Source organism: Musca domestica, unplaced genomic scaffold (genome assembly GCF_030504385.1).
Source record: "Musca domestica strain aabys unplaced genomic scaffold, Musca_domestica.polishedcontigs.V.1.1 5, whole genome shotgun sequence".
Lineage (NCBI taxonomy): Eukaryota > Metazoa > Arthropoda > Insecta > Diptera > Muscidae > Musca > Musca domestica.
This window is the reverse complement of record NW_026712346.1, coordinates 22,039,259-22,057,770: the sequence shown is the minus strand read 5'-3', so window position 1 is coordinate 22,057,770 and position 18,512 is coordinate 22,039,259. Positions and strand designations below refer to the sequence as shown.

Genomic DNA, 18,512 nt, shown 5'->3' with positions numbered 1-18,512 from the left:
CAACCAAAAACAACAATTTAAACACAAAGAACAGAAATATAAATGTTACGGCATAAAAAGGGATTCACATAGATTTATTCGAATAAAAATACCAAATCTCGTCACATGCTATTGAGTTGTCGAATGTTATCTGAATTAAAAAACTTTTCCACTCACAAAATTTAGCAAAATACAATTTGTAGGCACAAAACATTTCTCACAATTTTAACATTATTTTTTAGGTAAATAGTTCCAGGAAATTTTAAAACACTGACTCATTTTTTTTTTTTTTTGAGAAAATCGTTTGATTTTATTGGTTTATTTTGTTTTTTTTTTTATTAAGATTAAATTCGCATTTATTGAATACTTTTCACGTAAAAGCTATTCGATGTAGTGGTGTTTTGCAGGTCAACAGCGTTAAATTTCATATCTGTGTATCTACAAATAAACAAGTTGTGTGAAAAGTCACGGTAGATGCGTATGAATCAAACGAGATAACAACCATCAAAAGTAATAAAATTTCCACTGCTTTTGTTGGCTTTTTACGTTTCAAAATGTAAAATAGCTAAAATCAGTCATACCTTCACATGGTCTTCTACGTCTGTCCATGTAATTATGTAAGAAAAGCATATTTTGCATTTACAGTCTAATGAAAATAAAATTTGCACAGTTCATTTGGTTGTCCCAAGAATTATCTATTGGAGATAAAACAAGTAAAAAAGCAGCTAAGTAAGGGAAGAATCTTAAGTAATTTAAAAAAAAATCCGTCGAAAAATACCGCTTAAATGACCTGCATCAGTCATTTTTGTCATAGGTTGTACTATCGATTCCGAACTTCAAATACGAAACTTGAAACAATTCCGGTGAATAATGTTGCTAATATCATCAAAATAACGGATACAGGGAGGTATCATTATATATGGGCTATAAAAGACGTGGGCCTGCATAGACAATTTTCTGGTACAGGTCGTAGTATTATTTGCGTGCTTCAAACTTTAAATTCGAAATTTGCAACAATTCCGTTCAAACATGTCGCTTAAATCATCAAAAATGGGAAAATGGGTGGGGGCGTGCCCTTATATAGGGGCTATATGATATCGTTTACCTATATAGACAATTCTCTTCCTGGGGCCAAACTTCTCATAAGAAACTCCTTACACGTATTTTCAGACAAATCCATTGAATAAATTAGCTACAATCATCAAAATATCGAATATCGGGAGGTACTATTATATGGGGGATATACGATATCGTGGACCTATATAGACAATTCTCTTCCAGGGGGTAAATTACCCACAAAGAACCCCTTGTGTACAATTTCAGACAATTCCATTGAAAAATGTGTCTAAAATCATAAAAATAGCCAATATCGGGTAACATTATATGGGGGCCATACGATATCGTGGACCTATATAGTCCATCTTCTAACTTGACCTGCCTGCACACAAAAGACTGATCTGTGCAAAACTTTAGCTTCCTATCCTAATTCGTTTTGACTTTAGCGTGATTAAAACAGACAGACAGATGGACCTACGGACAGGGCTAAATCTTCTTAGGGTTTTACGCTGATCATGAATATATATACTTTGTTAAGTCAAAAATTATTATTTCGATGAGTTACAAACGGAATGACGAACTTAATATACCTATGTATGGTAGAGGGTATAAAAGGTACAAACTTGGGAGCTATATGGGCCAAATAACCCATTACAAGGTAATGTAAACAAACTACCTTTTGCTTTACCAGTAGGTTGAAAATAAAAGAACTTATTTTCATTATTTCTAAGCAGTAGTAATTCGGTGTATGATTACAAATAATAAGTTTGAAAGTTCATTATGTTTATTTAAACATTAAAATATTAGGGCTGACGTAATGACGTACATGTGCGTACATGTGAAAAATGGTAAATATGTTAGTAGTGACAGTTGCCAATAATTGGCTAAGAACTCATTATTCGAGAATGGAAGTTTTTATTGGCATTTGCTTATACTTTTCTGAACATAATGTATTTTAATGCTAGAATCTCGGCTCTCAAATATGGAGAAAATTGTTTCGTATATTGCTATGACACCCACATATACGTTTCATACGAATTGATATTTTAATCCCTCAAACACGTAATATCCATTACAAAACAATGATAATCGGTACAAGACATTTCTATACTATAAATTCTGTCAAATGTGGTCGAAATCGGTTCGGATTTAGATATGGCTCCCAAACACCCTAAGTCGATGTAAATGATGCATGAACTTTGCTATATATCCAATTCAGTCGGATATCATACAATCAAGCTCCGACCAGAATAAAGTCTGTCAAATTTGGACCAATTTAACCAACATGATGGAAATCGATTTACATTAAGGTAAGCTCCCATATTTTGGTTCCATCTGATTTCAAATTTAAACAGTTGTTTAAGCCGTAATTCGCATTTAAAAACGATCATACTTGATATGATTTATTCCACACGAACTTTCAATGTAAACGCTATATACTCTTCACCAACTTTGTCCTTCCGATTTAACGATTTTCCTCTGTATGTCTGTCTGTTGGAGTCAATATACAGCCTGCGTCTAGGATGATATGTACAGAAAAAGAGGTACTATATAGGTTCCCGTTTTGTTATTTTGAAAACTTTAGCTACATTTTCCAACCTATCTCATTGATATTTGCAGTTTAAAGTGAAACAGAAACTTTTTTGTAATGTTTTCCTCACCTTACGACGGAGGGAATTAAAAGTTCATCCATGCAGAAGTTAACGTTATAAATATCTTAAGACACTACTTGCCACTGCTGAGTTTTGAGCTTAGTACCTTCGGTTTGGTTTTCTCTTACTCAAACCAACATTCTCTGTTTTCAAGAGTGTAATTTTCAGATGATAATTATAGTTAACTGTTACCTTACATTTGAATTACAAACATATTTAGACTAGTTTCCATATCATGTTAGAGTCATATGTAAAGTAATTTTTCACACTTCATAAATGTAACTGATTACGAAAGTAGAGCTGATACGAGGGCAGTTCGAAAACGCGGTATAAACAGAAAAAAAAAATAAGTTAAGATTGCAAATTTTCATCTCTGTTATGAACACATGTTAAAATTTGTTTCGATCTGGCAACTTCTTCATATAGAAACAGGTGTTCAAAAAAGACGCATCCATTTACAATGGAAAAATTAGAAATGCGTGCTGTCATTAAATATTTACATAAAAAAACTTTATCGGGACTTCAACGGTATTTTATTGATTGATTATCTGCAAAAGTGTAAAACAATAAATTCTGAGTACAATTGCAACCTTTTGGATCAATTAAATGTACAAATTCGAGAAAGACGTCCTGGCTTTCAACACAAACAAAAATAATTTTTCATCAAGACGACGCACCAGCGCACAAAAGTGTTTTAACAATGGCTAAAATCAACCCATTAAAGTACGAGTTATTTAACCTGACCACCAACCTTATTCTCCTGATTTAGTGGCTTTTACTTGTTCCAAAATCTAAAAATTATTTGCTGGCAAGCGTCTTACCTCAAATGAAGATGCAATTACAGTTGTAAACCACTATTTTGAAGACCTTGAGGAAAACTATTTTAATCAAGGGATAGAATTACTACAAAAACGTTTGAAGCTTCAGGAGATTATATTAAAAAATAAAAATATTTTCAAAAAACTAACTATTCTCTTTCATTGATAGGCTAAGAACTGGTGTACGGCTCTTTGAAAGATCACATCGCAAAGTAACCTATATAGAAAAGGGATTAGTTTCCCCCTATTCAATATTTAAGATTCCTTTGAATTTTTCCATAATAATTACATAGTGCCTTCGACAATTCTAATTGCAGATAAAATCCTATTACAGTTCGGGTTTTTTTGCCAAACTTTTTTAAGGTATTTTAGACCATGCACGTCCCCAATAATTTGCGATATGAATTGAAATACTTCAAGAATCATTGTGTGTCATGCAAAATAAAATTTATATATATATATATATATATATATATATATATATATATATATATATATATATATATATATATATATATATATATATACATATATATATTCCTTATATAATGGCAGATCCCGATTTCAAGAATTGTTGTTCGTTTTAGTCATATTTTCCGTTTAATTTCGTAAAATTTGTTTGACAGCAAAAAACAAAAAATGAATAGATAAAATAAAAAAATCAATATACAAAAAACGGGTGTGTTGGAGTGTTCTTAGTCATTTTTAAGAAACTGTGATGATTTTCTTCTTCAATTGCAATAATGAGAATATTTGTTGGGAATCCTATCTACCATCTAAACATCTGACAACTTCAATATAGAACAAGTAAAATAACATTAATACCCTCCACCTTAGGGTGAAGGAAACAATAGAACCCATTGTGACCCACAAATACCAATTTTTAGACATATTCGTGAAAAAATGTGGTAAAAACCATCAAAATACCGAATATCGGGAGGTACCGTTATATGGGGCGTGAACCTACACGAACTAGGACCCATTATGACCAACAAATACCGATTTTCAGACAAATCCGTGAAAAAATGTGGCAAAAATCATCAAAATACCGAATTTCGGGAGGTAAGGTTATATTGGGGACTATACCAAAACGTGGACCGATATATCTCATTTTCAATACTAACCATCCTAGACACAATAAAAATTGTTTTGCTAACTTTTGACGCTCTACGTCAAATAATATGGTCTGTATCGTGATTTCCTCTCCAAGGTGGAGCGTATAAAAATGTAAAATGATTTTGCTTTTTCTTTCCTCATGCGTTGGTAATTATTTTTGTTGTAACCATGTAAGGTGGGCATTGCGCAACAATGGCAATACATATATTTATAATTAAGATCCAAATTTAACACAGGGATTAAATAAATATCAATTTAAACCTTAAAATTTAGACGAAAATTGGCTTAGGATAATCGATTGTCGGTACGATGAAATTCATTCTTTATTGATTGCACTTACACACAAAGAACAAAATCTCACCACAAACGCTCAATTAACATAGGTATAAAGCATTTTTTTGTTTTTAATTCTGTAATTTCATTGAATATTAAAGAGCTTAATTTGACATTATAAATTCATCAAATGCAATTTCGAAATATTACATTTTGGAAATTCAGAAATTCCAATTTTATATTCAGGAACTTCATTTTATATGCAGTTAAAATGTCGCAAGCAATTTCTTTTCTGGTTTCACCTCTATTGCATTTGGAGACGCATTCTATTTCTGCTTTCGACAAAAATATAACACTGGAGCAGACAAATTATATTTTTTTATATTTCCAAAAATAATTTTTCCCAAATGATAATTTCTTTTTACGCTTCATTTGTTTATTTTATCTTTCGCAGTTGTAATGTTGTAATTGTAACATTTCAAATCGAATTTCTTGATATAAAAATAAAACTCACTCCCGTTGTTACAAAATAAAATCAAAATGTTATATTCCTAGTTCTTGTTCCAGTTAACTTTTACGATTTTCGTTTTGTAAATTTGTAATAATATTATAAAACGCTTAGCCAATAATAAAAATAAGAAAACACACACACACATACATGTATATTATAAATTTCTTTCATTGTTTCTGCTGATTATTGTTGTTGTTAAGTTTTTTTTTTTATAATTCGTTACGATTGTTCGTTGTCGGTTAATACTCCGACTTCCTGCCGCTGTTACACACACGCACTGACTGTTTTTTGTTGTTCTTTCGAATTTCAATTATAAATCTTTATGATTTGGAAATGTACAAATCTCGGTATCGAAGTTAAAACGAAGTGTTTTTCGTTTGTTTTTGGGGAACGACCGTTACGTCCGTTTTCAATACAAATTTATGACTAAATTCTTTTGGCCATTTAACATTGAAATAAATTCATTTTTTCCACATCCAATAATTAAAAAAATGCAAAGAAATTTACTCGTCTGCCTGGCTGCCAGACGACCGATTAACTGACTGGCTGGAAAGACGTGTGATCCGATCGAATTGGATTTTGTGTTAATTTTTATAATAAATTCGTGTAAATATTGTTGTGATATTGTTAAGTGGCGGTAATGTCGTTGTGTGCTACTACTGTTGGCGACGCCAGCGACGCAGTCATTGCCATCGCAACGGCTGACGACTGGCGGCTGTTGCCGTTGCCGTTGCTGTGGTCGACGTTGCCATTGCTGTCTTGTATTAAGTTATAAAAATTGATTTTTATTTGCTAAAAATTAACACTAATTGTGGCTTAATTGTCGTAGAGTTGTGTGTGTTTTCGGTTTTGTTCAGCCAAAAATGAAAACAAAACATCCTAGAGACAGATCACAGCACGTACCGCTGCCTGAACAACATTATGGGGGCAAACGGAATCGATGCCTGAATTTTCTATAGCGATTGGGTACAACAAACACTGCCAATATAGTAGCATACAGCGATCTCTTTATTGACGACGTAGTACATGGTCGTCGTTTACACCTACTTATTGACGAACAGCTACAACGTAATCTACGCAAAACACAGACCCTTTTAATTAGCATTAATTATGATGTCTATTGTAGTATTAATATCAGGGCTAAATCGTCGCAAAGATACAATCCATACGTACGATTGTAACACTGTATGTTTTTGGGAAAACAAGATGAAGAAATATAAACAGATCGCTTATTCCAAATCGAATGGTTGAATATACCATTACAACTGAAGCGATATTTTTACATCTAAGTTGTCCCGTTTGCGTTAGTTTACGTCATCGTGTACAAAATTGTCAAGGCAGGTCACTTTTTTCAAGAAAGTTTTTATCGATGCCTCATTTTGTTCATAGCATATGGGACCTTTCGTATAATTATATAAAACTTGGCACTTAGGATTTATATAATTAAAAAAGAACCCTTTCAAAAAACAAAAAATCAAATTGGTTTGTGGGTAACTTTTTTGTTATTTTAGATTTTAACAAATAATGTTTCATTCATGTGTGATATACAGCGTTCAGAAATAAACAATATACAAACATAGTGTACCGTATCACTAAGAAAAATTTAGCGGTAGTGTACCGGTACACTACCACAAAAAATATTTTAGTGATACTATACCGGAACACAACAATGATCGTAGTGTACCGCAGTCGGAGCGCTGAAAAATTGGAGTGCACCGCAGTCGGAACAATAAAAAAACGTAATATACCGGAGTCGAAGCACTAAAAAACCTAGTGTTCCGCAATCGGAGCATTCAAAAATCGTAGTGTACCACATGCACATCATTAAACAAAATCGAAATCATAAAACTGATTTTAAACACTCAGATATACTTTGTAAAATATTTAGTTTTTTACACTTACGTTAATTGATTTTTCCATACCACAAAATAACAGGTAAATTTTTTGCATAATAACCCATTACAATGCAAGCACTAAATTACCCTTTTTCGTGGAAAATTAAAAATTTCAATTTTCAATGGTTTAATACAAATGATTATCACTTCAGATTCGGTCCTTTTTTATTCCTCTACTTTTTCCCATTTTTTCTACTTTCTTCAAGTTCGCAACCGATCTAAACATACATGGCAAATAAAATAAATTCAGCTTTTATTTTTATAATATTGAATTGTATTAGTAATTTTTGCATTATCAAAAACATCAAACATCTATTTTTTCTCACAAATCGTAAATAACACATATGTGGTACACTACCGATACATTATTTTTTTAATGTTCTGCGGAGCACTAAATTTTTTTAGGGGTTGTGATCCGGTACGGTACATTATCTTAGTGTATCACTCCACATCGGAACGGTACAGAATACTACGGTACAGTACCATACTGTTTATTTTCGAACGATTCATGAAATTAATGAGAGAACTCCTCCTTACAGCGTAACTTTGCCGAAAATGTTCCTTATGAAACACTCTCCCAATCTTGAATAGATTATTCTGCTATTTGGCATATAACCAATCTATGTTACTCGGATAAAGGATATTAGAGGTTATTATGGATCGACCCGAACTTCATATTCTTGAAAGCTCGGTCTATATCGAAGAAAGCTGCCTATTATTCTATATTTATCTGACAACTTTGTGCAAAGCTGTCTCTTCTAACCAAACTACGCTGTGTGTCTTAGGGTAGGTGTTAGTGATTGCTCACTACTACATCTTTGCAGCGAGTGAGTGCATGACCGATTAAAGGTGAAGAGTCTCTAGAGTAGGTATTTTATAAATGTAAGAGCATTCTCCCCCTCTCCATATACTCATAAAAGCTGACTTAAGGATTATAGGATTTAAATTTATCTCAATGTGTTCCTCGAAGATTTTTGTTTTACTCCTCGGGTAGCCTTATAGACGAATGTTATTTAGCGAATTGAAAAATAACACTTATCAGGTGTGCTACAATTGCTAATAACATACTCTCGTCCACATTGGAGAGAAGAGACCATAAATGTCTCATTGCTGCTCTTTCGGCATGGTGGTTTCATCTGACGGAACATATTTTTATGGAAAAAGATATACAATTTATTGCCGTAGTTTATTAGTTAGGGTTAAGAAATAGATTCTCTATGCGGTACATCCTTATATTCGGTAGGAGTATTTTGAAGATTGAGGCACATAACAGTTTTTCCGATCAAATTTAAGTTCATTATCACTTGCAAGGTTTTTCATGTCATCTCTTTAGGAAACATATTTGCATTTGCGGCAGACACCGACTAATATCCTTTCATCATATCTCTGAAAAAAGGTTAAATGAGCCGCATGTGACATATGATTAAATGGATTAATACGATGGTTTAATTCAGTTTTATTATTAGCAAGGAGAAAATGTTGAAATAATGTATTTATCGGTGAACACATGTTCGTTTGTTTACAATAATTAATTAAATGATTTATATTAAATCTCAATTCAATAAGCCTTGTTGGACAACAGGTTATAGAGCAGTAATGTGGAAATGTTTGTGGGAAATACGTGCTCGAACATCCGCGTTTACACATGAAATGCAAAGCAAACAAAAAAAAAAAAAAAAACTATATTTAATGCAATTGGAGTTGCATTGTATCTATGTGTGTGTGTGTGTACACAGCATTGCACCTCAACGCCCAATAACAATTAAGCGGAATTAATTGTTAAAACAAAAGTCTCATTAAATTGATGTACCCACAATTATTAACATCTGATGGGCCAAAATGGCATAGAATCAGAACAACGACAACAACAAGAAATGTTCCACAAAAGCCCCAACGCAAACCAGGTTGTTAACCAACGAATCATCCATCCATTCATTCAACTGTCATTGTTGGCAGCAGCTAGACAGGCAGACAGATAGTAGAGCGAAAGTATATTGGACAAACAGACGAACAGACAGTTCGGCAGACAGATAGTGGAGCGAACGTACGATTGTCTGGAATACATGTGACCATCGTTTGACCCTAATGGGACACAAATTGTGCAATGTTTTTGTTTTGATTGTCAACAGAGTCCTTGTACGTCTAGATGTTGTTTTTTTTCATTTTGAAAATGACAATTGAGGCATATCTTTGTATTTTCGTTGTTTTTTTTTTTGTGGCAGCCGTCTCACACGCACGCACTCATCTCAAATGACCATGAACATTGTTTATATTAAGGATGACAACATTAAATTTCTTTTGACAGCCGGATGCGCGGGATTCAAGTATTAAGATTGAGTAACGTTGCCATGGTTCAAATAATCTTCTTAACATTAAATTGAATAAAACTGTCTTGTTGAAACATAACCATAATTATATCTACGATATTAGTATGCAGATTTTATGAATAGGGAAAATATTGAATTTCAATAAGCAACGGTTTTTAAGGAAATTCAATTTTTATTTAAATTTGGTCACATTTCTTTCCCTATTGGCTATAACGAAAAATCTTAAAGTAAGATGAGTAGGATTGTAAAAGTAATTTTATAGCGCAACGTTGATTTCTACACCCTGCTAAAAAATGTAACCAGGACCTTAAAAAACCGAACGCCTAAACCTGGATTTTGCTCCCTATATAAAGCTTAGTTCAAAAATTGTACTAAAATAAAAATTAAGGAGCCAAGCACAGCCAAATTGGTTTTACCTACAATATTCATATCTGCGTTTTCGCTTTAGCTGAATCATAGGTTTGGAAACTTTTGTCTGGGTTTAATGTGTTGGCTTAATCTGCACAAGAATATAACAAAAAATCCTTGCATTCATCAACAAACCACATTTAAGGTATCTGCTTTGTTGTGCAGATAAGCGATTTTAAGCTACATGCATATTAGGCGTGCCTCCAAAAAATCGTGCAAATGTTGCCTGTTTTTAATGTTTACAATGCAAAGGCTGACTATAGCCAGGAAAATGTAGATTTCTTTATATGTTTTTGTTTTCAATTTAAAGGCCAGACGTAGAACTTTCATTTATATGCGACATTAAATATAAACAATATTCGCGGTTGAATGGCCGCCAGCTGACCATACAAAATGGTAGGCTTCTGCTTTGTCATAGACATAAACTCAAAATGGATGAGTCGGGCCGTTTTTAAACTTCGATCGGATGAATATCTAGCGCTATAGGCAGTGCTTGCGCAGCGGTGCTGAGGAGTTAACTCTGCAATGTATCCATTTCGGATATAGTTAGCTGCATTAAGGATTTAGGTCCCGGCTCCCGAGATGCCATTCAGTGTCCAATTATAGACCAAAATCACTACCCTGGGCAATCTCTCCCCTACGGAACGTAGACGGCTTCGTCAGGTGTTGCGTAGATCTGGTGATCCTGAGCGAGGACTAGTCCCACACAGCTGATATCTGCAACAGCTACCAAATTATTGAACCCAATATTCGTCGATTCGAAAACTATAGGTATAAAGGAATAACAGTAAATTCCAAGCCATATGGTAAGATCAAGCGAATAGCCGGGATTGTCTCTCATGATCCTTTTAGTCCTCTCGTAGACGCCACTGGTGTTAGGATCAGCTCTGATGAATATAGCGTTGAGATGTTGGCGAACCAGCTGCAGGCAACGCTTTGACATGGGGGAGTTTCGGTCGACTATTCTTTTCAGCGTCAAGACAGCTTGGTTGTGTAGGGGATTGAATACGTTCTCTCCTCGTGTAGTTTAGCTGTTCATTCACTTTTATGGTTCGTCTATGGGTTTGTATATCCAGGAACGTTGGTTTTGCGACCAGAGGTAAATCCTGTGGTATGTTTTGAAAAGGGCAGCCAATGTAATTTTATTCTTTTTGGTGATCCTTTTAAACCATTACATGAATCTAGAGTATTTTCCAACAGCTTTAAAGGATGTCATGAATGTTCCCATTTTATAGCCGATTGGAAAGTTAATCGAATCCAACATATTTTCTTGTGACATCCCGGCTCCCTCTCTGGCAGTCCTGTTCTTCTGACCTATGTAGATGGTGTCCTATTACCCTTTTCCGGTGCTCTTGCTAGGTTGGTCAATAGGCAAGCTAACGAGTATTTTGATGAATAAAGAGTTATGTTGTGCTTTGGCCTTCCTTAATCGGCCGGTCATAGTACACCTTAATTTAGGGGATTTCAGCCGGTTCTGAACATATGTTCGGAGCAAGTTCCTGTTTAGGATGAAATGAGACTATGAGGGACAGTATTTCAAGAGAGGTTCTACCATATTCGTCACACAGATTATGACTTGTCACGGGCCAAACGACTTTATTTCGGATATTGTGAAATTTTGAGAATGGGGGGTTGTATTTCTCAAGAAGTTAGGCTCTTCAACTATCAACTGGTGGTCAGGCTAAGTTGTGGGAAGGAAAAATAATCTCCTCTAGTCTGGGCCTCCACCTTTTCCGTTGAGCAGATGACTCCTATAGAGCTAATTTTTGAAGATCGATCTACGATAGAGCGCAAGTAGATAGAACAGACGTATTTATGACGAGGACTAAACTGGTATTTTAAGGAAGATGTCAGTTGACAGATAACAGCAAGGGTATGATGAGGTGCTTTGAGAATGCAGACCAGCTACGAGCTCGAAAGCATTTGCCACCAGCCAAGCTTTCTAGACTGAATCAGCTGGGCTTCTATTCATTCATAGATGAATTTTAAGCCTTGGATTGGAGTAGTCTGGTGTAAAACAACGACCAATTTGCTTAAGTAAGGTTAAGTAGTTTTAGTAGTGTGTCGTAAATATTTAGTTTAATTTTATTAATTCTATTTTTCGGGGTCCCAAGTTGTAGCCTTAAGGCATAATGTTGCTAGTTGTATTGTGGCACCTTTTTCTAAACGTAAAGTAGATGTTGTATGTTTAGTTGAAGAATAGTGGGGCTTAAGTCATTTAACCTATGTTAGACATAAAATTTGAATTACTAAAACGGCCACAGGTTGAAACTGAAAACTGATTCCAAATTAACGGAAGAACGCACACATATAAATTTGAATCGACTCAGTTTTTTGATATATGGTGGTTTTACAATACCTCCACAATATGGAATGAATTGCAGCATAAATGAATCCGGTAGCGACTTTGGGATCTTGTTGCTAGTAGACCCAGTTCCACGTAACTGCTGTCTTCCGGAATCAGTAGCTTATTTTTTACTGCAAATACAAATGTATATAATACATACAGCCTACATTTCTCTACCCATACTTTTGTTGTCTAGTGTATCACAAAAATGTCTAAAATTAAGTTTTATTCTTGACAAGTTCCAACACATCCACTAATTAGTTTATAACGAATAAAATAATTCTTTTTTAGCAAAAAAAAAAGTGTCCCAATTTCTGGTTTTGACGGTGTATGTGTGTGTGCGTCTCACGTGCTTTAAATGAATCTGTTTCCTTGTGGACACTACAACTCATCTGTAGCATCATTGTCGTCATCAGCATGAACTTCGGCGGCATTCATTTCAGTGTTGTTGGTGACATTTGTGTTGTGCAGTTTTTTTTTGTGTTAATATTTTGCTGTCGTTGTTGTTCTTGCTGTCATTTTCACATAGATGTGACAATCCAGGCTTATTTGTTCGCTGCTAATTACAAACTTGAAGTATCTGCTTAATATATATGTATGAATGCGTGTGCAACGAATATCGTATGCTTGTTAATATGTATCACATGGAGTAATCGTCAGAGATTTGTGTGCGCTTTTTTAAATTATTTTGTAGTTTTTATTAATAAAAATAATTTGAATAGGCATGACAATGCGATAGACTTAACAAATGTAAAGTTAAATTGACTATTTATGGATTACGGATTATTTGTTTAAGCTTCGGACAAGATATTATTGTTATTTTTATACCCTCCACCATATAAAGGAGGGAATATTAAGTTTGTCATTCTGTTTGTAACACCCCGAAAAATACATTTTTTTTTGCATAGCCACATTTATTTGTTCTAGACTTACATACGTACATGAGATTGTGACTTATCTCTACAATTTTATAAATCATATGATTTCTGCCTTTATATAGTTAAAAGGCTTACAAATTCAATTTTAATATAAGCTGAGCATTAGCTTCAACAGAAAACTTCTTTTTAAATTCATACTAGATTACATTCTTTACAAAAACTCCCCTAAAAATTGAACAATTAAAAATAGGGAACCATTTTATATTAACTTAAAAATACAACTAAAACTACTATTTACAACTTAAAACTACAACTTATAAACTATAAATATACATAATTGGGTCGTGGTATTACCGAAATAATCCAAAGTAAATTAAGTTATTGTGTTGTAATATATACAGTATCTTCTAAATTAAATGAATTATACCTCCTATGGTAAAATAGTAGTTTATCATTTCTAAAAAGCATGTTCTCTTCTTCGAGTCTTCTAAGGGCTGCAGTTGGCAAATGTTTCCAGGTAGTAATTGTTTCAATATTTTCATTACATATCAACATTTCTTTAATTATAGTATTATTAATTTCTTGACTAGTTTCTAAGAATTTAAGACCTCCTTTGACTAAAAACTGATCAACTCTACTGAAGTTACAATCATCATACATCATCATCTTCTGCAAGATGGATACTTATATGTGCCATCGTCCAATTTTGTTATATTGAGTCCCAGACATGATCTTAGAACCCTTCTCTCCCACATTATAATTCTATTCATTTGGCTAGATGATATTCCAAACCATGCTGGAAAAGCATATGCTAAGACAGGCCTAATAATTTGTGTATAAATCAAAAATTTAATTTCTTTGGAGAGACCCTTTTTTGATCTTAGTAAATACTGATAGCCAAAGAAAATACCCTTTGCTTTCCTCAAAATATAATCCACGTGCCAAACCTACTGTGGAAAATCACACCTAAATATTTAATTCTATCAGAATTTCCAATAAGAGTATCTCCAATTTTAATAGTAGGCACATAAGATTTAAAATTGGGATATGTAACCTTTGGTTTACCTTTAAATAATATGGCAGTACATTTGTCAGTATTTAGCCTAAGTCCCCATTTTCCAAAATACATGCAGAGTTCAGCAAGGTATTGATTGATTTTGTTATTGAGAAGGCTGGCTTTAGGACCACGTAGCGCAATCAGCACATCATCAGCATAAGATAGAAATATACATTTTAGACGCCACAAAGTATATATATTCTTGATCATCATAAAATGTTATGTCGATTTTGGAAGTCGGTCCCTCTGTGGAAATCACTCTAGCTTCTGAACGAAATGAAGTAGGTGGATAAAATTTTACTCAGATGTGTGATTATTCTGCAGGATTTTTGGCATTGAGAATGTGCTATATATATCCCCATATAACTGTACCTCCTTTTATTCGTTGTTTTGATGGTTATAGCTACATTATTTGAAGCTCCTAATGTGTACTACAGTCTATGATAGAAAATTGTTCATGGAGATTCAGGTTTTCGTATCTTTGACATATGCAGGGTGAGATAAAAAATGGCTCGTAAGCTGAACATCTCGCAATATTCCATTCGGAAAATATTGAAAAATGAGCTCGGGGGAAAGAAATTCCAAAAAGTGCAAGAACTTACACCGCAACAGAAAAAAATAGACTCAAAAGAGCTAAAAGTTGCTTCGCTTGGCCGAAAGTGTTGAACTGCCAAATTTGGTTTTCTCCGATGAGAACACATTCGTTGTCCAGTAACAACAAAATGATCGTGTTTACTTTCCAAAGAGGTCAGCTGAAAATGTGGACCTTCGGAAAATATTCTGAAAGGTGTATTAAAGCCTTGGGCACACAAAGATTTTGGGCGAAGGCCTTCTAACAGGACTCAGCACGCGCCACACAAGAATGGTTACAAAATGAGGTTCCTCGCCTCATTTCCAGCGCACAATGACCACCAAAATCTCTGGATACCAATCTGTTCGCCGGAATGGGCCAAAATACAGCAGTGCAACATTCGGGCAGCGTGTGACGGTTTCATTGGAGGTTTGAAGGCCACAATTCGTGCCAGAGGTGACCAATTCGAACAAATCTAAAATTATTCTAAAATTTGATGCTCTTTCCAAATTTTTTGGCTTTCATTTAATAAAATTAAAGAAAGAAAATGTAAAAACTATGGCGTTAGACTTTATTGCAGTTTTTTATATCACCCTGTAGATATAGGTTCTAATAAATATAAACGTATATTTCTCACAAGTAATCTACTAAATATGCATTGCGACATAGGGTTCTCTTGACGGACAAACGTCTGTTTATATGATAAGTCATGACAAATGTAAGCACGCTTTAATGGCATAATAATCTATGTCAGATCTATCACAAAAATATAATTCTTTAGAGCATTTTACTGTGAGCTACAAAGCTGAATTCCCACAAAATAAAATCGAGTCTTAGGATTTCTTTGTCTGTCAGAATTATAATTCGGTGTTCAGATGGGAAATTCCATAATACTGAGCACCGAATTTAAATGTTCACTCACGCAATGACCAATAGAAATTGACGAAAATGATGATCCAAATTCTCAGTATTGGCAGACCATAAACATCATCATGTTTTTTTATATCACTCTTTGTACCACTTTTCGTGCAAAAAATATTAAAACAATGTTTTTTGCTTGTTATTAATTTTTGTCACATGCAAAGCGTTCAAATACAAAAACAAAAAATAATGAAAAACGTAGCAAAACAAAAGCAAAAACCACAATAAGTTGTGATTACTTTACATTGTTTGAATATTAAAAAAACCACAATGCCACTTACCTACCAAATGACAAAAAATTTGTTCGACAACAAATGATCCGACAGCCATGTCGGCAGTGGTCATGTGTTTTGTCACACAGCTGGGCGGTAGTGTTAATGGTTGTCGTTGTTTGATTTCGATTGATTCCCATGTGATTTTCGTTAACCTGTTGGATTTGTTTAGGTAAGGTCATGATTGGCTATTTTGCAGATAGGTAAAATCTTAAATAGAATCTACCAAGCCACTCAAATGTTAATAAAATGATCTAAGAGGAATTTTCCAGCCATAATATCAGGGGAATAAAATTTTGATTAGACATTTCGAACAGAGTATAGCCACGTGGATGGCCTCCTTGAAACCTCTAATTCCAAAAAGTTAAAAGCCACAAAGTAAAAACCCAAATCTCTGAGGGCCTTCTAAATTATAAAATCAAGTAGTCCCAGTATATGAAAGGGTTAAATCAAACAGTTGTATTGAAAATTATTTGCAAGGTGCAATAAATATTTTATTTACGTATGTCTTTGTGTTATTTATTTTATAATCCAATTGTTGTTCATTTCTCCGGGTAATGAGGGAACCATTTTATTGAAACTTTTTTTAACAAATGAAATTGCAAACATAACACGTTTTGATATCATTTTTTTTACTTTTTTATTCGAACAACTTTGTTTTCAACAATTCACATTTTTTGTCTGTTTTTGACAGCAAGCAAAGTGATTATTGTCAAAAAAAAGTTAAGCCATAAATAAATTTGTTGTCCGTTTTGATAAATTTTGTTTATTTAGTTTCTTTTTTGGGTAGGAAGATTAAATATATTTTGTTTTATTATTTTTGTAAATGTTGGTTTAAAATATATTTTTAGGATTTTTTTTTAATTTATTTTAAACCTTTTTTATATTTAGCCTAAATTGATGTGGCATACATTCAATAGGATAAATCAAGTTGGAGCAAGTAATTATATTTTTTGATGTCAAAAACCTGCATTTTATGAGATTTTTTTTTGCTGTCATTATAATCATGTGACGACAAGGTTCTTTTGATTTGTAGAAAAAAATGATGACAACCGAAACGTGCTGTTCACAATTATTTCATTTTGTATCACGTGAATGTGCACACAAACAAATAACCAGATAAATCTGGTAGAATTTGAACAGATCGGCCATTAATCAGTTGCAATTTAATATTAAACAACGTTGTGGTGGTACCAAATGTAACAATAACTCAATGAGACAGTTGTCAAATCTTTTTATCTGAATATTAAACAGAAAATCATTCCTCTCATTGAGAACTTGGCCCATTTGGCTTTAAAATGAGTAGTAAGTGTGTTATCGTTTCAAGTCCATACGCGTTTCGCCACTCGAACCCTCTCGACCTTTGGAAAGGATTTGAACCTCCTCCCAGCAGAAACCTGGAATCTGTACGAGGCGAATAATAGGTCTTCTTCGTTATCAGCAGGTTGAAAATACTGGACTATTTCTTCCTTTCTTTAGCATTTAGTAGATAACGTCGCCATATAGTGTGTGAGTCCGACAAAAAATCGAAGGTCCTAAAGCGAACTATAAATATAAAACAAATACTTTTTACATTCTCCACCATACATTGTATGGAGAGTTTATTAAGTTTGTCATTTTGTTTGTAAGCCATCGAAATAATCATTTTAGACCCAACAATGTACATATCGGTGCAAGATATCGGGTAGCCTCCTCCCGATATTCGCCATTTTGATGTTTTAAGCAAAGTTTTTGGTTGGTAAAGAAAAAAAAAAACACAATTGTCCATTTAATCGCACAATTGTTTTTTCCTGGGTTTTTGAAAATTCGTACTAAAAGAGTACGAAAAGTACTAAAAATTGGGAATCTTGTATTGGACAAACGGAATGAACTAGAATTCTGAATTTTGAAATGAGAGCCACTATATGACTGTGGGATAGACATACGGAAAGTTAAAAAATGGTACAAAACTTGAAAATGGTACTATTTGGTATTATGTGAACGGACAGAGTTAAAAACTTGAAATTTGTTGTGATAGTCAAGTTTGGGAAGTAAGTTAGAATGTTAGCTGAAAATCTGAAATTTGATATTAAGGTCACTGTTGGTTTACATATGGAGACGTTGAAATAGTTTTGGACATACAAATTAGATATGGTTGTATTGTTGTGTTACTAATATCTTCCTCCTCCGATAAACTTCAAAATTTTTAAAACTTTACCTATTATTCTTTCCGAAAAAGGAAAAACTTGAATAATATATAAAACCTTGAAAGTCGTCAAATTGAGTACGTTGCATGAAGTTCTGATTAAAAATGCCTGTCAAACTGAAAAAATTGCGCAATTTGATTACTAAAAAGCCTAATACGAAATCTGCATCGACTATAAAATTTTAAGGTGGACTTTTCGCTAACGCTAATAGCTGGCACTTGCTAATTGCCTACATAACAGAAGTT

The 18,512-nt window shown here is 33.6% G+C and overlaps 1 protein-coding gene across 2 annotated transcripts in view; it reads right to left on the bottom strand.

The window, feature by feature from the left end:
• LOC101893658 (sodium/hydrogen exchanger 9B2) overlaps positions 1 to 18,512 on the bottom strand; it is a 77,481-nt gene that overhangs the window by 15,702 nt on the left and 43,267 nt on the right. The window contains exon 1 of one of the 2 annotated variants that reach the window (XM_005187671.4): positions 5,553 to 5,962. The exons of the other annotated variant lie outside the window; for it this stretch is intronic. Coding sequence (XP_005187728.1) covers positions 5,553 to 5,576 — 24 coding nt within the window. The 5' untranslated portion in view covers positions 5,577 to 5,962. Of the gene's footprint in view, positions 1 to 5,552; positions 5,963 to 18,512 lie in introns of those variants that run through there. 2 annotated transcript variants of the gene reach the window in all.